The 23,997-nt window shown below is 41.8% G+C and overlaps 1 protein-coding gene across 1 annotated transcript in view; it reads right to left on the minus strand.

Annotated features, from left to right (window-relative positions):
* SYTL2 (synaptotagmin like 2) overlaps positions 1-23,997 on the minus strand; it is a 60,408-nt gene that overhangs the window by 13,479 nt on the left and 22,932 nt on the right. The window contains exons 3-9 of the mRNA XM_013187366.3: positions 19,382-19,530; positions 15,284-15,419; positions 9,463-9,535; positions 8,783-8,882; positions 6,877-7,755; positions 2,178-6,137; positions 537-635 (exon numbers count right to left, since the gene is read on the minus strand). Coding sequence (XP_013042820.2) covers positions 537-635; positions 2,178-6,137; positions 6,877-7,755; positions 8,783-8,882; positions 9,463-9,535; positions 15,284-15,419; positions 19,382-19,530 — 5,396 coding nt within the window. The remainder of the gene's footprint in view (positions 1-536; positions 636-2,177; positions 6,138-6,876; positions 7,756-8,782; positions 8,883-9,462; positions 9,536-15,283; positions 15,420-19,381; positions 19,531-23,997) is intronic.

The following is a 23,997-nucleotide window of genomic DNA, read 5'->3' on the forward strand; positions in this document are numbered from 1 at the left end:
CGATAATAAGTTATAATCTTAGGACGCTACAGAGGGAGTTCAGGGATGAATGCTAAGTACAATCCTGTCTCATTGCATTCTCTTTTAGTTTGGTTATATTAACTGCTAGAATAAACGTAGTAGTTTCACCTGTGAAGACAACTTTTTCATACTTCCACTGTCTACTAATTTGAGCCAAGTAAGCAGCCAGAAATGAGCAGCAATTGTAGCTCATTGCTGATTTGAGTGGTTGCACCCAAATACTTTCACTATTGAAAACATTTTCACTATCCAAAACCAAATCATCCCTGACTGACGCAGTGCATTTTTGGAAGATGTCTGCTCAATATACCAGTGTTGTTTCAAAAGGAACACTAAGAACTGAAAACTAACCCATATGAGACGAGAATTCAGTTTTACCATACAAACTCCATGCTGCTTAGTGAGAAGCAATGTAAGACAAAAATACTGCTTGGCAAAGCTGTATGGAAACACAGCACAAGCATGTTTAAGCCGAACTGGGGGTCATGGGAGACACACACAAGCTTTGTGCTCACTTGAGGTGGCTGATGGAATGTCCTCTAGACTTTTGGAAGGCATTTTCCTATCTGCACTCCTTTTCAAAGCCATCAAAACAGGATTTAATTCTTCTGAACCTGTTACGAGACAAAACACATGAACACTGCACACACAGACATGCTTTTTTAAACAAGTCACTTAAAAAAAATACAACCATGGACTTCTTTTGGGAATCTTCTGATCTTTAACAGAGACCGTGAGTATTCACTCAAAGTGTTAAGTAAATCCTAAGGGTCAGAGTCAGGAATGCATTGTGTTCAGTTATTCCAAAATTAGAGACATGCGAACAAGACAATAGCCTGGATTTTGAAGAAACTACTGAAACTGACACCTGACCATCTTAACTTAAATTCAAATGGAAATTGGAGTGAAGCAGACCAATTTCAACAGTGTTTAAGTTAAGAATCTTTTCTCTCTAAATTCCCTCAGGTATCAGTAGGAACACACGTTGACTCGACCTGTGTTTGTACTGACTAATGAGGGAGTTTAAGACAAACATGGTACTTAATTGTCCAAGAACTAGGTAGGATACATTCAGATTTAGCCATTTTGTTAAGAAACAGCACAAACAGAAGTTAGTAGCTTTGGTTTTTCCCCTCTGTAAATTTGTTCGTTATATTTTTCTGCCCTGTGAAAGTCACTTCCTGTTCAATATAGAGTAACAACCACAAATAAAAAAACAACCTGTGGAGAGATTTCGATCCTTGAAATTATCATGCAATTGTCTCCAAGATCAGTTTCAGGACAGACCTAGCTCCTTCAGAGTACTCTAAGACCCTCTCTCCTCCGTATTTCATTTCCCTCCCACTGCAGCCAGCCAATCCGGCCTTACAAACAGCAATAGTGTAATTATGGGCAAAAACAAGTTGTGTTTTATTTTTCCTCATTTGTCTTGCAGAACAGACTTCCAGCTGATTTCCATTGGAATCTCACTTTCAAAATAAGCTCCAGAGTTTCTTAGCACGCCCCAGCAACATCACAGATTGCTCAGGCGGGTAAGATCTCAGAAAATTCCCAGTCTCTCAGGAGCAGAATAAAAAGGTTAAAATATCACATTAGACATGGACTAAAGCTTCCAGCTTAACCAAGTAATGAGTCTTCATAATTAGACTGCTTCATTTATATGGCCATTTTCTTGTGCAACAGGCAGCAATACTAAATTAAATAGCACAGGGTATCGGTACTGTCTTTATATCCAGCCACAGATTTACCTTTGAAGATTAGCTGGTCAAGCTAAAGAATAAACTCAGTCAGCCACTGATTATTTTTTCCCCTCTTTTAATCCAGGGTATTTAAAAGAAATACCAGAATTTGAGTGTTATAATGTTATTGATTCAAAAGAGATGTCCCAAAGGAGGAAGAAAAGCATAAGGCATGAAGACTGATGTGACTGACTCATGCTGCTACACTCCCATGACCTTACCCAAATCTAGTAGGTGTTTGTCAAAAAATTCCAATTAAAGGACTTAATTAGTTCTTCACATCTTTCCAAAACAAATATCCAAAGCATTCAATTAAGTACCAGACTTTTGGTTAATATATTTCAAGTTAGCTACCAGAAAAGCTGTAGCCATGTTTAACAACCCAGCACCACGAATTTTAGAAATTAGATGGCTCACGAGTTGAACTACCGGTTCCAGAACAGGAATCAGAGTTTTCATCTGAAAACCTGGATCCCAAATTTGAGCTGTCACCATCATCTTCATCATTATCCTCATGCTGAAAGGCCAGGCAGAGTCGAGCTCCTCCTGGCTGGGGGGAATTACTCTCATCTTTAAGAGGTGTGCTTGTTCTTCTCAATTGCAACAGTTCTTTTAATTCTAAATTATTTTCAGAGGCATCCAAGGATGTGCTTTCATCTGTCCTTCCTATGTCATTTACCTTGAATGGCTTGCTCACAGCTGTATTAGTCTCTCCTTCCAGGGGAAGGAGATCTATTGGAGGCACATTTCTCTGTTCTTTTTGATTAAAAGCCCCATTTCTTTTAAGTAGGTCAGAAGCTTTAATATCTACTGAAGCCTCGATATTCTGTTCTGGAGCTCCACTCTTGATAGCGGTCTTCATCTGTGTATGATAAGTAGTTAAAGCATTATGATAAGGCTGTGACATTGTTGTGAACAGAGACTCTTTTTGTAATGGAAACATACGATCCCTAGACTTCTCTTGCGATACCGGAGATGAAGCTTCAGATGCTTCTTGAAGGAGTTTTTCTAACGAGCTACTGAAATCTCTGAATTTTGCAATATTTGAAACAGAAGATTTTTCTATTGTTTCTTCTATTTCTTGAGGGTGATCTCTCTCTTCTTGAGGAGGACGACACATACTTTGACTAGCTGACGTTTTACCTTGCATCTTTTCATCCATGTTCTCCAGCATAGGAGCTGGTGTTTCAGAGACCTCTTTCAGTAATTTTTGCAAGTTAACATCAAGTAGTTTATATTCAGCCTTGGACAGTGCAGATGTTTCTGTGGTCTCAGTCTTCTCCTGCAGTGACACTCCATTGAGTTGGTAGGTCACACTTTTAACTTGCACCTCAGCTGTCCTCTGTAACGTCCTGTCCACACGCCTTGGTTTAGGAGGTGGTGTTTCAGAGGCCTCCTTCTGCAGCTTCTCTAAAGCTGAACTCAAACCACTGACCTTGGGTGGGGCTACAGATTTCTCTATGGACTCACTGATTTCTTGTGGTGACTCTCCATCGTGCTGGTAGGTAGTTCCTTCAACTTGCATCTCTGCAGTCCTTCGTTCTGTGTTGTCCACACGTTTTGGTTTAGGTGGTGGGGTTTCAGAAGCCTCCTTCAGGAGCTTCTCTAAAGCTGAACTCAAGCCACTGACTTTGGATGGGGCAACAGACTTCTCTATGTACTCACTGATTTCCTGCAGTGACTCTCCATCATGCTTATAGGTAATGTTTTTAACTTGCATCTCAGCAGTCCTCTGTACTGTGTTGTCCACACGTTTTGGTTTAGGAGGTGGAGTTTCAGAGGCCTCCTTCAGCAGCTTCTCTAAAGCTGAGCTCAAACCACTGACCTTGGGTGGGGCTACAGACTTCTCTATGGATTCACTGATTTCTTGTGGTGACTCTCCATCATGCTGGTAGGTAGTTCTTTCAACTTGCATTTCTGCAGTCCTTCGTTCTGTGCTGTCCACACGTTTTGGTTTAGGAGGTGGTGTTTCAGAGGCCTCTTTCAGCAGCTTCTCTAAAGCTGAACTCAAATCACTGACTTTGGATGGGGCTACAGACTTCTCTGTGGCCTCACAGATTTCCTGCAGTGACTCTCCATCACGCTGATAGGTCGTGTTTTTAACTTGCATCTCTGCAGTCCTATGTAATGTGTTGTCCACACGTTTTGGTTTAGGTGGTGGGGTTTCAGAAGCCTCCTTCAGGAGCTTCTCTAAAGCTGAACTCAAGCCACTGACTTTGGATGGGGCAACAGACTTCTCTATGGACTCACAGATTTCCTGCAGTGACTCTCCATCACGCTGATAGGTCGTGTTTTTAACTTGCATCTCTGCAGTCCTATGTAATGTGTTGTCCATACGTTTTGGTTTAGGAGGTGGAGTTTCAGAGGCCTCCTTCTGCAGCTTCTCTAAAGCTGAGCTCAAGCCACTGACCTTGGGTGGGGCTACAGACTTCTCTATGGACTCACTGATTTCCTGCAGTGACTCTCCATCATGCTGATAGGTCGTGCTTTTAACTTGTATCTCAGCAGTCTTCTGTAACGTCCTGTCCACACGCCTTGGTTTAGGAGGTGGTGTTTCAGAGGCTTCCTTCATCAGTTTCTCTAAAGCTGAACTCAAGCCACTGACCTTGGATGGGGCAACAGACCTCTCTGCAGTCTCACTGACCTCTTCAGACTGACTGATATCTTGTTGGCATATTGATTCTCCACTACAATTAGTTTGTGATATATTATTCACTGTTTCAGATGCTTTCATTCCTACCCTTAATTCAGAAGGTTGACATACAGAGGTTTCTCTGAGCAGGTTCTGCAAACCAGCTTGCATCTTCTGAGATCCTCTGAGAGGATGTTCTTTTGATGAAACAATACTTTTTTCTATGCGTCCGTTAACTTCGTGCTCATGAAGACCCATCTGTTCCTGGGGTTGAGAGATAACTGGCTTTTTGACTGGCTGGACAGAGTCTGTGTTTTGTGTGTGTGTTACCTTCAAACCTTTTAAGGTAAGAGATCCTAGAGGCAGTTCACATATCACAGAATCTAATTTCTCTGTTTTTTCTCTCTCAGAGGCTTGTGTTTGATGTTGGATTAACACTTGCTTGCTCACATTATCTCTGCCCTTATCTTCCTTCGATTTTTTTTGGTGGGTTATTGAAGTATTATTATGAACAGTATTATTTGGCAAAGAAACATCTCTCCTGTCAATGCTACTCTGTAATTTAACTCCAGCATCCCAGAAGTTTCTCAAACTCTGAAACTGTGAAGGATTTGAAATTTGATTTTTGGACTTCTCACTCATTTTTTCTTTTAGAGAAAAAACCTGGAAGCTGGGCTTCTGTTGGGAACAAGCACCAACTTTTCCTTTAAATGTTTCTTTCCCATCTTTATCTTTAATTTCTGGGGAAGCTGAAGTGGCAGAAACTCTAGGCTTTATGTTACTGGCTTTTGCCAATTTTGTGGATTCATGAATTTCACCATCAGCTGGAAGTGTTCTTTCTGGTTTTCTAACTTCACGGCCTTGTCCAAACTCAAAAGAGTTTTGACATTCATTTTTTGAAGCCACAATTGCATATCTCAGTTCAGCACTTCTTAATGTATTCTTGCTCTGATCATCCAGTCCATAAGGTAGGTGTTCTGCAGTTGGCTTTATTTTATCACTTTCTCTGAGACCTTTCAAGGCACCACCACCTGATGCATTAGTATTGATACCAACTTCTTTCTCGCTGTGACTGGGGATAGTTTTATCCCTTTCCCAAAATGCTCTAATCTCCCTTATTCTTCTTCTTTCTCTTATCGCCTTCTCCAATTCGTATTTCTGAGCTGGTAGCTTGTGTTCATGATGTTCCAAGACACGTGATTTTTGATTTTGTTGCTTGATTTCTTGACCCAATTCTTTATCTTTGATTCTTGTACAGTCAGGCTCGGTTAGTGATTTGTCATTTTGCTCCTCATTCTCTTCCCCCTGCTTAGGTCTCCTCCTCTCTTTTGTCATCTGTTTATCTTCTGAAATAATTGTTGTGGGTGAAATAGCATTCAGTTGTTTATCCCTTCCAGATGGTAACTCTTCTATAACTTCCGGTTTTCCATCCATGCTAGTTCCACTGTGTTCTGTAGGAAGAACTGTTGTTCCAGTTGAAAAGCCAGCTTCTTTGAGTTCCCTGCCTTGGGATCTGGCTGATACAGATTTCCTATCTTCAGTACCAGAACTTCTTTTAAACCAGTCTAAGACTTTTGATACAGATTCATCTGCCACTTTCACAAATTCATCAGCATGTCTGTCAGGCTCGAAAGTGTGTTTAGCATCTCGTTCCTCAACAAGATCAGGCTTACCTTGTTGAAGAGCTGCAGAATTGGTGTTTGATACCTCATGTGCTTTTGTCTCAGCAGAAAGCAAACGTTCATCTACAAACATAAACAAACTTATCAGAGTTAGGAATCAGACACAAGACTAAAAATTTTTCAATCTTGAAAAAATCACTCAGTTTCTGTTTTTGTGTTTGTTTGAACTCTTAGCAGAAGAAAAAGTTCTCTGTTCTTGTGGTTTTGGAAGGAACCATACTGCAGGCAAGAGTGTGAAAAATAAATTCCTTATCACTAAGATATCCTACTGAAAAGTGATCTTTTTCTAGAAGATTAGCCATAATACTTTTGGGAGTGGGAGCAGGTAAGATTGGTTATTCCTATTCTAAAGGAAATGGCTCCAGTGAAGGGGGAGGGAGGAAAAAAAACATTATATTTGTGTTTAGTCACATCAGCAAATCCTCAAGTCACAATTGGATTACTACCGAAGACAGTCAACTGCAGTACACCAATAATTCTTCAGTTCCCATCCAGACACATCTACCAGGCTTTATTACAGGAATTTTATCCAGGTGCCACCATGTCACCTTTATCATCCACATCAAAGATGCCTAGCCAGGCTCAAATCTGGTTGTTAACCCTTAAGAATGCCAATAGATCATCTAAAAACATGTAGCACATTAGAGAATTAGAATCCAAGTGTTTTAGAAATTCTGCAACATATAGTATTTACTATCATTTGTTTCTTAATTCTTAATTTTTATATACTAACAATTCGAGCATTAATGCAATAGCATATAGCCTGTATTCATTCTCTTCCTCACTCCTATTAGTCTCTTACCAGTAGAGTTTTTGAGCGACTTTGATTCACGGCTCAAGGACTGGTTGGATTTATTTTCACGTGTCTCATCAACACTCAATTCTTTATTGCTATCTGATAGGATATTGGTGGAGGTCTTCTGTGGAGTTTCAAGTTTCTTAGGAGTAACGATCTTTGTTTGGAATGTTTTATTAACCAGGAAGGCTGACCCATTAGTGTCACAAGGACTGGATGCAGACTTATCTTCCTGTAAACTATGTGTTTTCACATGTACAGATGACGAATGGGTTCCCAAAGGCTTTACAGTGGAAGTTTGCTTATTCCCAAGTGAATCTGTTCCAACAGCATCATTTACACTAGTCTTTATTTCACCAGATTCTAACAAATCAAGTTCTCCTGTTTCTTTGCTGTGATGTATCTGTGGGCTTTGCAGAGATTCTCTTTTTCCTATGCTAGATGAAAACCTCACTTGTTTTAATTTTTCCATTGAAATTTGTGTGGACTCTTCTGCTTCCTCTGTAAGAGTGTTCTTCTCAACTTCTCCTTCGAAAATAGTTATAGTAGGAATACTATTCTTACTCTGAACATCTAACATCTGATTAACACGAACTTCTGAATCAGTGGAACTGGAACTCGAACTGCGTTTGAGAATGCCCCTAGGAGGTATACCAGTTCCATTAACCCCCTGGGTCCGTTTGGCTGGTTTTGGAACAATGTCTTCTCTTTGTGGCACAGGATCTGTTATTTTGTGAACTAATTTTCTAGCTTTTGGGATGGGACGCTTAACCAGTCCATTCTGTGACTCATCCGTAGGTTCCACAGAAGGCTTCTTAGGTGTCTCAGTTTCATCATTCAGTACGTTTGTTTTAGGTTGGCTCTCTATTGAAGGTGACAAAATTTCTGCAAGATGTATACAGAGAAGAAATCATGAGTTTACAACGACAGTCATCTGCATAAACTCAGGGGCATGACATGCCCCCTGCTGATCTAGAATGCAGTGATAACATTGGTTCATTAAAAATGCTGCGAAAGACAGGAGGAAAATGAACACAGATTTTGTTTTTGTGTATAGCAGGATGTTTTAACAGATGAAAATATTCTAGTTGATTAATATTCCTAGAATAAGAAAAATTTGATGATACCAAAGATAGGAAGCACACCAAATTTTTGATCGGTATAAATCCTGCAAGGGACAACTTTGCAGGGAAGGGCAGCTTTAGAATACACAAGCCTCTCTTCAGGCTCAGAAGACAAAGAGCAAGCTACAGAAAATCTATTTTCATTTATATATAGAACAGGCTAAAAAGCAGGAATGACCTCTCAGTAGGGATATGAAGATCCTTTTTATTTCTAATGTGTAAGCCTCCCTCTTTTCTGTTAAGAAGCTTCATAACACATACAGGAGAGTAATTTCCACACATAAACCTGTAAATTACAGTCTCAACTGCCCATACTGTGATATATCATCACTTATCTACTTGCTTGCAGGGAATACTGGGGAAAAGGCAGGATTTATTTTTATTCTAAAATAAACAGGGCTGAGAAAAAAGAGATTAAAGACAGTTAGGCTTGATCCTTCTGTTGAGCTCATAGCAGCAATTACTGGAAGGTCATATAGATAGCAATGCCCAACTCAAGGAAATTTCTATGTTCTCTACTAGTGATTCGGGACAAAACAGTCCTCTCAGACAGAGTGCATAATGCTGACAAGAACCGTGGGTGAAAAAAAGAATCAAAACCCATTTACGTGTGTGAAGCAGCCATTTTCTTAAATATATTCATGTTTTACGTTACGTTTGAAATGAACTAGATGATAACTTAAGTAGAATAGTTATGAAAATGTTTTATCCTACCATAAGAAGCAACAAAAGTAAAAATTTCCATATCCACCACCAAGAAATTCAGTCATGTTAAACATAGTATTTACCCTTCTTTGATAGCTGAGGTAGAATGTCTGGTCTGTTTTCTGATTCTCCACTGCTCAAGTTATCACCTGATACAGTGGAATTAAATGGGTTTCTCCTTTGCTAAAAAAAGGAACGAACATTATAATTGGAGTCAAGTTATTTATCAGTACAGTTTTGGCAGAATAAATGAAAGTACAGTGATTTCCTCTGCCTCACTACCCTGTTGGCAGAGTCTAAAAGCATGCTTCTTAAGTTGGAGACATGACAAGAAACCTAAATAACATGAACCATGGAAGTATCAGAAATGCTAGTGACAGCCTAATCCTGTTCCTCCTAAAGTCACTAACATCAGAGAGAAACCACCACTTAAAGACATTTGAAAATCCCAAATTGTTGCAAGTTACAAGAAATTCTCTCTACGTCTGTACTTTACAGATAGGGGAAGATAGCAAGACATTTCTTTTCAGTGGCTAAAGGAGTTGGAAATAATGTCAAGCACAGAAAGCCAACAATTATAGCCATAACAGTACATAAGGACTGAACTTTTACTGGTTTCCATTATCTCCTTACAAAACAAAAAATACTATTTTTTTCCAACTTATTGGTCTTCCTCAAATATCTAATTATCTTGATCATTCAAGCAAAGAAACATACAAAAATGTAAAAAGATAACATCTGCTGTGTTTGATACCAATCATACCTTTACTGGCGAGACTGCTGCCTTCATAGATCTTCCCTCTGGTTTGTCCAATCCAGAAGTTACTGTTTTAGAACTGCAAGGAAACAACATATAACAACTTCAGCAAACTGGGCATTATCTTAAGCCTTTTTAAAAATGCAAAAACAGAAATTCAATTGCACATACTCAAATACGACCTCTTGGCACCTAAAGTTTTCTCTTCAGTGTTCCCATCAGATTTAGAATCACACGTTCTCCTTTCCATATCAAGGGGGTGACCTTGATGATTTATTTCCTTGCAACAATTTCTTTGCTCGGTAAAGAATTCAGTGTAACTTCTACTTGCCAGGACAGGAATGGTGTTTTTGATATCTTTTAGACTTTTGAGCGAGCTTTATGTAAATATAGTCATTCTCCAAACAGTACCAGTATTACCACTATTCTTGTCCTACATTTGTACTTCTAGGACTGAAACCAAAGTGGAGAAAATTGCTAAGTACAGTAAAAAGAGAGCTTTGCAAAGTGTCCAAGCTAAAAAAATCAGGGGAGTTCCCTGAGCACTACAGAAAAGATTTGACATGCTACAGACAAGAGCAGATTCCCTCAGAGGGACACCTTACAAGCTATTCCTTCAATTAAGATGTTATCAGACCACAGATTTTGCAAATGAATGAAGTTATTAATTGTCATCCTGACTAAGTATACCCCAAGGAAGGAGAACTTAAAACAGCCAGAAGAAACAGCTCCTGTATTACATCAAAAAATATTTGACTATTTGCAAAAGGATTTTTTTCCCCCCAGTCAGATTTTGTTTATATTTTGAGTCTAAAAGATCTCTCTGATCATGTAACCAGCAACAGTCTGCCCTGCTGGGTAGAGAGCAACATTCCCAGCTTCTCCAGGTTTCAGCACTGTTAACCTCAAAACTGAAGAAGAAATGGCTGGTGGCTACCTGGACTGCTAAGCACGTCTGAAAAGTGTCATCACTCCTACAGTACAAACGGAGAAACATCATTACAAGGAAGGTAATTAACAGGCAGCATGAACACAAGGTGTTAGAAACAAACAAACAACAACAACAAAAAAAAACAGTTATCTGAGCTATAACCTTCCCCATCTCTTCCTTGCTCTTTTGGTTCAGCACTACCTTCAAGAAATACACTTGTGTGCATAGTGATACAAACTTCAGGGATGCACCAAACTCACGGGTGAGCAAAATAAGTTGTTGTTATATTTCAACACTAACTGCAGCAGCCTCTCACATGCACACACCAGCTCTAAAAAGATTCTGTTTTTTCATCCCAGCTCCTAAATAAGAAAAAGTATAGTTCTCAAAGAGCTTAATATTGAAACTTTTAATTTCTTGTCAAAAATACTTCACGTTACAGTTTTGATCCTTCGTTCTAAGGCTTTTTTAAAAAATGAAGATACATATATTTAAAGAATCTTCATTCTGCCAGGCTGGAGTTTGGGTTCTTTTTTTTTTTTTTTTTATGAGCACTTGAGTTTGCGCTTTTGTTTTTATGAGCTCCTGTACTTTATGTCTCATCTTGACCATCTACTACCCAACAGGACAAACTTTTTTTTTTTTTAAGGTCTAGGTCATGAATGCTTCAACCCTTCCCTCATTTTAAACAAGGGCAATGCTCTTATGTACTCTGGGTGTAGGAAACTTATCAGACATTCTTCTGACTAGTTTCCTTTTTTTTTTTTTTTTTTACAGGTGGAAAGAGAATTTTCAAAATGCTTATGGAACACGGATACAATAACACAATATTTCAATGCAATGCTACTTCAGATGTATCATAGAAGAATTAAAGAGTTGTTACTTTGGCATTATATACTGAAAGTCCTGAAAGGGGAAAGAGGAAGAAGTGGGCAACAAAAAAACAAGACCCTACAACTGAGTTTCTTGACACAGGGTTTGAACATGGGAATTTACTCACAACCCATACAGATGAGAAAGCCAAAGAGACCCGTGCATTCACAAGGCTAACCTAAGAGTGCATGAAGCCAAGCTAATAAATAATGCCAGGCTTGAAAAACACAGCACTGCAATTCTGCGAAACAAAGTGCTGAAAAATACAGTGCAGACCCAAACCTGTGCAGGCGCTGGTAGCACTGGACAGGAACCACGAGACAACAAGGTCAAGGCAGGAGCAAAGGCAGAGGAAGGGGTTAGAGATTTGTGTGCGCTGTCTGACATGTCTGCTCAGAAATGGCCTCACAATCAGGCAAATAAACCTTCCAGGGCTCGTCCCAAAGGGTTAGGAATCTGGTGCAGAAGTTCCTGTCTGGAAGGAGTAAAGCTAGTGGAATTTAACAGTACTCCATAAATGGAGTTATCTAGGTATCCCAGCACCCCTATTAATCCAGAAAAGTTACATGGATTTTTAAGACTTAGGGTTTTTGTTCAATTTTTCACCTAGCAGAACTCTAGAGCCCACACTTGTCACCTGTTCAGTGTAGTGGGCTAAGAGTACTTTCTACCCGAGGGAAGAAAAAAACCTACAAATCCTAATTTGAAAGAGAAAACCCCTTTAACACTGCCCTTTTTCAAGGATCAGCATACAGACAGATGGTTATCACCAAGCAGAGGTAATATTGACAGTCTGAGTCACGCTATCAAAACTCATTCCGTACAAGGTTACACCTGCAAAAGACATTTCACACAACTGGCCTGGTGTGCGAGACAGGCACCTTGGGATACAACGCCCACAAAAAGAACAAGTGTTCATAGCTTCGTTACAGGAGTTAGACATTTGGGGTCTGGGGATGGAGCTCAGCATGCTAATTTTAAGAATATTATTGTGGGCTGATTACATCTAATATAGCAGCACCCTGACGAAACAGCAACTGAGCCGGCCCCAAGGCTGAAGTTGACCCTCAGAAGCATGTAAACGTAGGTCTACTAAAACTGAACTAACATTCAGTTAGAAGTGGTTTGGTTTAATGGGATGCAGAACAAAAGAGGTCTATCGCGTATCTTCTGGTCCCAGTCCTGAGGTTAGCAGCTGCTTACTTTGTGCAAAGCCTGCAAGCCAGCGATGGCCTGAAGCCCATTCTTAGGGGAAGGAAAGGGAGGGAAGAAAAGCAAAAACAAACCTAAAAATAAAATTCCCACAAACATATCCTTAATGTAGCACTTTAAAAACATACTAAAGGCCCAAGTGCCTGAACCACAGGTAGCATTTGAACACTAGAAGCTGGTAACTCACTTCAGGCAATACCAAGATCCAGAGCAATACTTGATTTCATCCCCTTACTTCCAGCCATTTTGAGGCTATTGTGTTGCAAGAGGAAGAGTCAACAGAAATTAACCCCTTGTGGCTCTGCTATCCTAAAGCCTCAATCAAACAACCCTTCTTCCCCCCAACAGGTAGGGCCACTGCTTTCCTAGGATCGTTCTTCCCTCTCAATTTCAATCAGCTGCTGCCATTAGAGGCAGGCATGCAGCCAGGTCAGACCAGGCTCTTCAACAGTCCAAGAGAACAGAAAGGAGGAATTATTTAGGAACATATGGCACCTCCTGCAATTTCCCAGCTGCACCATTGCATAGACTAACCTCAGTTACAGTGAAATAAGCCTCTATTGAAATCATAAGCAATGAATTACACATAGACTTGCCACATCGGCTTACCAAATGTGAACGCTGGAGCAAGCAAATAATCTGAGACATCTAATCAAGTATGTATGCAAAGCGAGGGCAAGTAAGTGCCCAGCCCACGTATTACAGATCCCTTCCTCAGGTCTGCTTCCAACTGCATCATGAAGCCTGGACTACAGGAGCTTGCTTTAGGGGGAACATCCTGAGCGCACACAAATAAGGCACGCAGGTTGACAGCCAGCACAACCGGGAGCAGAGGGCAGGAGAGGGTCCTGGACAATAATTATCACAATTCACATGGGTGTGACCTGAAATAAGTCATTAAAGCACCTGAAGTTAAAGATCACAATCAAGTTGGTCACATTCCAAACGCACAGTCTACATGCACTTAAACCTCACTGTGCCTTTTTTTTTTTTTGAAGAGGCTGCCCTAGCAGTTGATGAAGTTTGTTACTCTCTGATCAGTCAAAATCTGAAGTTTTAATGGTACAAATATGAAGCTGTACTTCTTTTACAGTATCATCTCCTTCCCCTAATGTGGAAGATGACATGCCAAATATTGTAAAAAAACATATTAAACAGCAGCATACCTTCTGCTGTTCATAAAGAAATAATTCCATAGTCTTGTGAAGGTAAAAGCCACTGTAAATAATCTACATTGGGTAAAAACTAACACTGTCAGCATTATCAGCCAACTTGCGAGGGGAAGCTAAGCTCTTTCTTGTGCTACACAAATTTAATCACCATTACCATACAACTCCACTTTTTGGGAAGTCTGTAGACAAAGCAGTTTGGTTGACATTTCAGGACAATTTCAGACATGGGTAGGACAGACACCCCTCTGAGTTCACTGATAACGAAATGTAAAGGGTAAGAAAGATCAGCAAAGCAAGCCAGAGTTGTTAAGATTTACACCAACCTTTGGTGCCATTCATCATGAACATGTATGCCCAGTTTGCAGACCACGAAAGTGAAAGATGGAACTGCTACTAGATATTGTGCAAGTGCATAGCGGGAGACAAGCCTTGCTGTAAAGAAAAAACAAAGGATGTACAGAGAAGGATGAAGAAGACAGACAAGAAGGTGAAAGTTTACAGAACCAATCAATGGCACAGAAGTAAAACCAGAAGCAAAACAGTCATCCTAGAAGGAACTCTGGCTCTTACCTCACTGTTCACTGGAAGCATAACAGTAGATGTATTTGTTACACCCTAATTCTTGTTTCCTCAACGGGGTTGAGAACCTGGCTGTTTAAAGACATTAATTTCCACATGCTAGGAGACTCCCTAGCTAGGAGATCACCATTTCTCTTTTCAAACACAGCCTTTTTGAAAGCTTTTCACACAGCAAACTAACATGTAGACATTTTAGAGAGATGTTTCTCATACAGCAAATTAATTACTATATTTAAGTATTTTAGAAAGGAGACATTTCTCTCATAAGTCAATTCAGGATATTTCAAAGCAAAATGGAGCTGTTTGGAATGTTTATGGACTTGAGGTAGAGTGATTAAATACAAAATCCTCCTTAGTTCAGAAACTCCTTATCCAGCTTTTCTGCAACAGCTGTAGACATTCAGTCATACCCAAGCTGTCTTGCCTTACTCTGAAGGGAACACTAACTTGCAGAGAGATATTCCTCGGTAGAATCATATTTATTTGCCTCAAATATCCAGAAGTTCTCATTCTTTCCACCTGAAGTACATTTGGCCTCTTTGAAAAATTGCTTTGGGATGGATTTTCCATGGTGTGTGTTTTAAGATCTCTTTGACACTTTTTTAATCTGATGCTTTGTATGATCCAAGTTTAAAATTCAGGCTGAATCAATAGTCTGATCTCACTGAGTGACTGAACAAAGAGATGCAGAGGTTACTGTCCCCATATTAGTAAAGGGACTGATCACGGCCTGCTAGTCTAACCTGAAAAACCTGGTCTCACTTCTGGAGTCAGACAAAATTGTGACACGAGGAACATGCACAGGACCATTCCCCACACCACTGGCAGCTTTCTCCTTGTAGAAGTAACCTACAGATAGCTGCCTTCGAATACAGACCATCTAACAGTGCACAACTACGATTTTTCAGCCTTCCATGTGCATTGATTTCTTGGGCTGCTCTGAGGAAATGGTTGATGATCTCTGAAATAAGAGGGAAGGACAATATTTTGGAAGGAACTTACAGCTCACGCATTTCACCAGTCCTGACGTACACATTCTGTGATCGAATAGACAGCTTACCTTGAACTAGACTTCAGTTCTTCTTCCTCCTGATGTTCCACGATGCCATGGAGTTCTGGTGGCACAACAACTTCTTTATTAACATTGCTCACCCAGCTGTTCTTTGCTTTGTTTGATTTGCTCTGACTCGCTTCAGCTAAAACATGAAAGAAGAAAATTGTTATTTCCCACGTGTTCATACAGTATTTCACAACAAGCAAAGGGAAGTATTTACATTGGGTCTTACAGCTATTTCAGAAGCCCACTACACTTGAATTACGTACAGAATCAGATCTGGTACCTTCTCAAGACTATATATTTTAATACTACTATAAATTTCCCATACTGCTCTAAATACTTCACTTTACTACTTCAAGCTTTAGACCTTAAAGTGATCCTAGATGGTGAAGTTTTCAACAACAAAGTTGACTGCAGCGGTGGGCAAGGAAAGAGCAACAGATGTCATCTACCTGGACTTCTGCAAGGCCTTTCGCAACATCCTTGTCTCTAAATTGGAGAGACGTGGATTTGACTCGTGGACAAGGGACTGGCTAGATAGCTGCATCCGAAGGGTTGTGGTCAGCAGCTTAATGCCCAGGTGGAAACCAGTGATGAGTGGTGTTCCGCAGGGGCCTGTACTGGGACCAGTACTGTTTAATATTTCACTGATGACATGGAGAGTAGGATTGAGGGCACCCTCAGCAAGTTTGTGGATGACCCTAAGCTGAGTCATGCAGTTGGCACTACAGGGGGAAGGGATGCCAGCCAGAGAGACCTGGATATGCGTGAGAGGTGGACCCACGCAAACCTCATGAAGTTCAAAAAGGCCAAGTGCAAGGTTCCAAGCATGAATACAGGCTGGGTGGGGAATGGATTGAAAGCAGCTGTGAGAAGGACTTGAAGGGGTTGGTGGACAAAAAGCTTGTCATGAGCTTGCAATATGCACTCGGAAAGCCAACTACATCCTGGACCACACCAAAAACAGGTCAAGGGAGGTGATCCTCCTTGCTCTGCTTTCTTGAGACCTGCGTTCAGCTCGGGGGCCCCCAGCACAAGAAGGACAGGGACCTGTTGGAGCAAGTCCAGAGGAGGGCCACAATCAGAGGGCTGGAGCACCTCTCTTGTGAAGACAGGCTGAGGGAGCAGAGATGTTCAGCCTGGAGAAGAGAAGGACTCTGGGAGACCTCAACAGTGGCCCTTCCAGTACCTAAAGGGGCCTACAGGAAAGTTAGGGAGGGACTCTTTGTCAGGGGGTGCAGTGATAGGACAAGGGGGGATGGCTTTAAACTAAAAGAGTGGAGATTTAGATTAGATTTCAGGAATAAATTCTTTACTCAAAGGGTGGTGAGGCCTGGCACAGGCTGCCCAGAGAAGCTGTGGGTGCTCCATCCCTGGAGGTGTTCAAGGCCAGGCTGGATGGGGCTTTGGGCAACCTGGGCTGGTGGGAGGTGTCCCTGCCCATGGCAGGGGGCTGGAACTGGGTGGGCTTTAAGGTCCCTTCCAACCCAAACAATTCTACTGTTTTAAGTTTCCTACAACAACCCTAGTAAAGACTGATCCTGTACTTCTTGCAGCTAGATAAACATTAAAAATTCAACCTCTGTAACCTAAAAAAACAAAAACTAATTAAACCATAGGAAATTGAAAATAAAGTTGAAGTTCAGTAAATCAAGTCAACTATTCCTTGTCTACAGCAGTAAACTGGAAGTTGGTCATAATTTTCATTTAAGCAGGTGGCTACTCCTTTATGGATAGAATTACTACAAGATAGTAAGAAATAAGTATAAAAAACAAACCCAAACCCCACCTCATTCAGCAAGGACCATACATCTGCATTGCTTTTTCGAATGGGACAGAATCCGAATCCAATAACACCTTTGAGAACCAAAGCATTACGTTATTTCCTCTACTGCTTTTTGTGCTTCTGCAACAGTTTAGAAATTAATAATTTTGCGATATGAAAAAATAAGCAAGATTTCCATTCTTAGCTTTCGTCATCCATAGCTACAAGCAAAAATATCTTTGTATGTAATGAGTCACTGAAGCTGAGCAATTGCACATAGCTCTGAACGTAACAGTATGCCTTTGTTCAAGGAATAAGATTGGGAGTAGTTAATTTTCCTTTAAGATATGGCTTTAAGTACTTTCCTTTAAGCTATACGTAAGAGTTACTGTAAATTGTAGCTAGAGTTTTACAGCTGATTTTCATAACCTTCAGAAATCCAAAACCAGGCAAAACCACAGAACACTCTGCACTGACCTGTGAATTTGTGCCTTCTGTTTCTGGCCTTTCCTTGTTAAGTTAAGGTCCCAAATCTGCCAGACAGTAATCACAAGCTAACTAAACTGCTGTTATCTGAATTTATCTCTAGGAATATAGGTATTGAGAAGGTATAATATAGCCAGATTAGACAAAAGAAAATAATGCTAAGTTTGTGTTAAAAAAATAGAAAGTAGCGAGCTATAGTCCTCCACCAGCATTGAGAAGCATCATACTTGCCTCATTAGCACACACAAATCCCTTAATAGAGCTTAAAATTACAAATTTCAGTACAATCTAGTGTGAATGAAGGTATGTACGACTCTTGCCCTTTTAGTCAAAAGTTGTTGGTAGAACAACCGGAGGTCAAGAGGGGACATGGGCCTCAGAAATAAAATCGCTTCCTGTATAAAGAACGACAGAAGAGATCAGTTCTCTTCAGACTAGAAGAGCCGCCAGGTGATAGAGAGATTCATAGGATGTCTATAAAACCCCATATACTATTTTACCTATGCTTCTATGAACACAGGTTGACTGCTCGCTTTCTTTCCCAGGCATGACATTAATGGTGATCAGCTCAAATCCCGAAAAGTAAATGTTTACCACTTCTGTGGGAAATCTTCATTCCAGAAGGCCTCGAGACAGGACACGGTGAGTGTTAAAGAGGCACAACTTTAAAGAACTTCTTGGACAAATCAATAGAAAAAAATCATCCAGAAATATCTCCTCTAATTCACAAATTCTTAGGTGCAAATGGCTGCAGGCTGGTCCTAGTCTTGGAGACTACACATGCTGCCCGGCACTCATAGGCAGGATGCTGATAAGAAGAGCTTTTGGCTTAGTCCAAAGGAGCAGCTCTTACGTTCTCTTTTTGTTTTGTTTCTCCTGAAACACTAAACTGCATTTACTTCTGATGTTAAATACATTATATCCACAAATTTGATTTATTTTTTTAAAGAAAGGTTTAAAAGTACAAAATTAAATCTCAGAGGTCTCAAACAGACCACCTGAGATCTGGAAAATCCCTACTGAAGAGGAAATACCCTCAGTCTGATTCTTCACCTGTTCTAGGGTAACTCATAGAGCCTCAAGAGAAAAAGAATGCAATCCAGGACTGCAAAGGGCTTTTTTTAGTCCTATGCATAAACAAAAGCCTGTCCCTCCTGATAGCAGTTATCACATACTGCTTCCTACCAGAGAGAGTCCAACAACGTGCCAGAAAGATGACTAAGGGACTGGAACATTTTTTCTGTCAGGAAAGACTGGAAGAGCTGGGACTTTCTAGCCTGGAGAAGAGCTGGCTTAGGGGAACCTTATCAATGTCTGTAAATACCTGAAGGGAAGGTGTAAAGAAGACAGAACCAAGCTCTTCTCGGTGGTGCCCAGTGCCAGGACAAGAGGCAGCGGGCACAAACGGGAGCACAGGAGGTTCTGTCTGAGCACCAGGCAGCATTTCTGTACTGGGTGGGTGATGGAGCACAGGTACAGGTTGCCCGGAGAGGTTGCAGAATCTCCCTCCTTTAAGAAAGGATCTATCAAAAGCCACCTGGACATGGTCCTGGGCAGCCTGCTCTGGGTGTCTCTGCTTGAGCAGGGGTTGGACCAGATGGACCCAGGGGCACCTTCCAACCTCAACCGTTTTGTGATCCCACAGAATTCTCCCTTTGCACATAGCATTGCTTGAGTGGAAAACTAACATTGCAGAATTACATACAAAATCCCCCATTTGAACCATTTTCTGTTCATAACACTTATACACTCTTCTTGTATTTCACATACAACAGCGTCGGAAGTTAGCTGAGTAAGAGAGTCATCTCCATGCCAGCCTTTCCACAACAAAACATAAGCCAAATGCTTACCAACAGCGGCAGGCTTCCTTCGCATGGAAGCTCGGATAATATCTGCTCCATGGATCTTATCTCTGTGCCTCTTTGACTTGGCTTCATAAAACCACTGTCCGCTCATGTTCTTTAGCTGAACATCGTCTTTGACTTTCTCCGGTAAGTGCCTGGAGGGAGAAAAAGATTGAACAAATGAGACAGAGACATGCACAGACTACTTATCTGTATGAACAGAAGGGAAATACTAAATATGATGTAGATATACAGGTTCCCACCAATACTGAATGCAAGATAACAGGTGGGGGAAGGAAGTGGCAAAAAGTACTAAGTAATAAAATATTTTCTGCTGCTTCGTCTTTCTGCTTTTTAAGACTCAACAAAACTCCTCTTGCAGAAATCAGGAGATGACAATCAAATAATCAGAGCCCGGATGGATCTGTTACAGTGCTGTGCTCTGGAAGTGCTTAGGTGTGGGTTTTTTTGTTTGTGGATTCGGATTGTTTGTTGTTGCTTTTGCTTCTTTGATTGTTTTGAAGCTGTCTCAGCATGCTATTTCCATCTTCTAACCAGTTACTTCCCTTGTTTGATTATGACAGATGATTATGAGAGATGACAATGAGCTGGGGAGGGAAGAGCCTCAGCCCGGTTGCCCTCAGAGCATCCATTAAAGCAGCTCTTCGAGAAGATGTTTTGCTCTGATCAACTTGCAAGCTGAGCCAGCCCTGGAAAAGCCTCCAGTAACTGCAGATCGTGACTTCTTGCCTCCGAAGGCCCATCGTCCCAAGGTTAAGGCTGAGATAAGCTCTCAGGGCAGCACAGGAAATCTGTGCCAAAGGCAAGTTCAGGGCTGTTTTGAGGCTCAGATGCTTTGTCAAGCTGTTCATGCGGTACTATCACCTCTAAACGCCTTCCAGAAGTGTACTGGGCAAATGGTCCCACTTTTTGATAAAATTTATGCGAATTCAAGTTAAAGAGGAAGGCAGCAGGGTCACTCTGCTTTTACAGCTCATACTTTAACAAACTTGCAGTTGGAGAGATCGTTTCCTTTCCTTGTTAGGCACATAACACGTGAGTCATTTGTCTTATATGTGGCCTGGAGACCAACCCACAGACCAGGAAAGTTACCGTGCAGGTTTCGAGGGTACTTACTCAAGAAAGGAAAAATAAAGTTAAATCAGGATTCATCTGCTTTCTCCATTCATGACGCTTCAGCAAATAAGCTAAAAACACAGCCCAAGAGAAAACAGCTCTACAAGTTACTCAGAAACATTAAGGCTAAACACGTGCCGCATGGCCATGTGATGGTGTTATCCTTCGCAGGCCTGGTGGCCAAGGTCACTGCCGGTTCTATAGTGCTTGTGAGTTTAGGACAAGAAACTTCTGGTCCACTCACACAGGTACAATCGCAGTCCTTTTACTGGATGTGGCAGATTTCACTGCCAAGGACAGACAAGGATTCAGAACAGAAAAAGGGCACTGAGCCAGTCCCAACCCTGACACTAAGAGGCCCTTCTCACCTACTGCTCAGCCACTCCTTCATCCTAGTAGGGCAAGAAATCAAAGTTTTATTTTAATGGCCAGCTACAGCAGGATTTGAATATTTAACGTCTCTTGGAAAGCAGCTGTCAACAGTCAGTCCCTCCTCAGCAGATGTAAGAACAGATGCTCTGCCTTGAGCAGCTACATCCCATTGAGGATGCCAGCAGCAAGGCCAGCACTGGCTTTTTCAATGCTAAGATTCAGCACTACTGGACAAATTAAAATTTGGCCCTCCCTCTTGCTATAACTCCGTGCTTCATCCAAGCCAGAACAAGCACTTTTCAACTGCTGCAGGTCTTCCAGGTTGGAGCAGGAGCCCAGCAGTAGCTCCCCCCCCATCCTCAGGCAGACGTTGCTCAGCCGTGAGGCAACTCCTCGCTGCTCAGCCCGTTTGTGAACCCAGACATCAGGCGGAATGGAAGAACTTTTACACAGATGATTGCTTCTCCCTTTCGCCTTCTTTCCCAAGTGTTATTCACCTTCTCAGAACAGATGCTCCTTTAGGCTAGGGCCCGGCTTTCCAGCTATTTGCACAGCCCGCAGGCCAGCAGAGCTCTGACCCCAGCCAGCGCTGCGGGGCTGGATGAGAACACGTTCCAAGGGAGGTTCTCAAGTGGGAAGGGACTGAGTCACAGGAGAAGCATTCAACGGCCTCCCTCTGCTTGATTCAGCCCATCTAGCCCGGGCATTGCTCACTCTTTTCGCCTCTGTGTGCAACCACTGGAACCAGGGTGTGGCAGGGGGCCTTTACGAGCCCAGCAGATCCCAGCAGGAGCAGCTGGTTTGCACCATTTCGGCTGGCAGGGATCACAGAATCACAGAATTGTTGGGGTTGGAAGGGACCTCGAAAGATCATCGGGTCCAAGCCCCCTGCCAAAGCAGGTTCCTTAGAGCAGGCTGCCCAGGTAGGTGTCCAGACGGGCCTTGAGTATCTCCAGAGATATTCAACGGTGGATGCAGTGCTCCCACCCCTGCTTGCTGCCCACAGAAGTCAGCGTGCCTTAACTCCACCAGCTCAGCAGGCCTCCGGGACCTTGGGATATAACTGTGCTAACACAGGTGTAAGCGTGGCCTCAATTTACCCAGCACTTTCTGTACAAGCTACATGTCTGGCTGTCAGACCTCGCATTTTTAAGACGTGATGGAAGCTCACCACAACAGACTCAGGAATTTAGTTCTTTTGCCTTCTCACCTGCATAGTCTGAGCACTTTTGACCTTTGTTAGTTTGGCTTACCCCTCCTCTCATCAAGAGAAGCATATAGCCCCTCAGTCCCACCTTCTGAGGAACTAAAGCAACAAATATTAGCTATTCCCAGCCATTTACCAGCCACAATTAAAGAGGCAGATTTCCATTAAGAGAAAAACAATTAGCTTTAGCTCTTGGCAGGAAAAAAAAAAGCTTTGGGAAGTCCATGCTCATCAACACATCATAGACTCATTACAAAAACAGCTGTTGAGGTTAGAAATGACATTTTTTACAACACAACTTGAGTTCTCAAGCTCTGCTATGAGCAAGCCTCAGCAGTTAAAAAAAAACTGATTGTACTGTGTGCGCCTGTTTCACTGCTGCGCATTGGATTTAGCTTGTGGTTTACCTTTAAAGGAATTGTGCAGCAGTCAGACTGCAACCACGTTTTTCCACGGCTACGTACGCCTCCCAGCACCGCCACGGAACTGGAAGCCAACGGTTGATCCTGCGCCAGCTCCTCCGTCAAGAGAAAGGCTGACCGACGTGTCGTTACCTCGTTTCCCTCCTGGTGACCAAAGGACTAGCTGGAATCCAGATTAGGATTCAGATTGCAGGCTCAGTCTGCCAAGTTTGCAATTAGGAAAAAACGCAGTAGTGACTTCACGTAACGTATGGATCTGTTGCGGAGCCCCTCGGTGGTCTCTCAACGTGCCAGGTGCCCTGTGCTGCAGTTTTCAGAATGGAACAGCCTGAAGTTATAATAAAGCTAGTGCCCATCTCTTCTACAGCAAGATTAAACTCAAGGAAGTGAAGTCAAAAAAAGAATTCATTCTAAAACCCTCTCTTAAAACAAGGCTGGAGTTCTCCCATTACTTAACAGGCTTTTCCCACTGTGTCTCGGCAGAGCATTTTTGATGGCAAGACAACCAATTTCTCCTCCCACCCGGGCATTAGGTACATGCAGGATTACTTTGATTTTGCTTGCAAAGCAACTGTCAGGCGCTCTGCAGACAAAGCCTACCCATCGTGTATAAAATGGGTTGTCTCTCCCCACCTCTGGAACATCTGATAGTAGGCTAAACCACATGGTACCACCACTGCAAGGCAGGAAATCTGCTCCGATACAATCAGTCCGCGTCAACCCTGCTATCAGCAAATCCACAACGTTTATCTTGTGCTTTGTAGGCTAGTGTGAGAGCTCACTGCATGGTAAAGCAAAGCGATAATGACCTCGGGGGGAGGGGTTGTTTGTTTGTTTGCCATTGTTGTTTTTTGTTGGTTTATTTTTAAAAAGAACAACAGGATCTAGCAGTACGTGCCTGATATCTACATACCATATCTAATACTGCTCAGCTAAACCTCCTCAGCATCTCTTCACTCTTTCCTCCTTACCCTCTTACTCACAGCCCACATTACAAGCCACCAGAGAATTTGCAAGAGGTGACAACTCGGAAGCAGTTAAATCAGGATCTGTGTTCGGCTCCAAGCGACAGATTTGATTACTATTAGATTTAATTAGTATTTCGTTACATTATTATTTATTACTAGTGGCTCACACACTCTATTCTGAACTTATGATAAAAGTACCCCAGTGACTGGTGGCAAAACAAACGCTTTTTAAAGCCTGACACCACCAACTTGTCTATAAATCCACTTCAAAAGCGTTCCTCCTACAAATGAGATACCAAAGGAGTAGAGAAAAAGGAAGGAGAGAGACCTTTCAAGAATTTATCCTCGCTTCTATTTGCTGCAGTCGTAACCAAAAACCCCAAACCAACAAAAAGAAGATAAGGGATTTAGGTTTTGTGTTTGGAAGCTGATCCAAACAAGCCATTTTTATGCTTTTTGCAGGACCACTCTTGCAGGGACGGGAGTAAAAGGATATTAGACAGGGCACTGTAACTG

Source organism: Anser cygnoides, chromosome 1, assembly GCF_040182565.1.
Source record: "Anser cygnoides isolate HZ-2024a breed goose chromosome 1, Taihu_goose_T2T_genome, whole genome shotgun sequence".
In the NCBI taxonomy this organism is placed as follows: domain Eukaryota; kingdom Metazoa; phylum Chordata; class Aves; order Anseriformes; family Anatidae; genus Anser; species Anser cygnoides.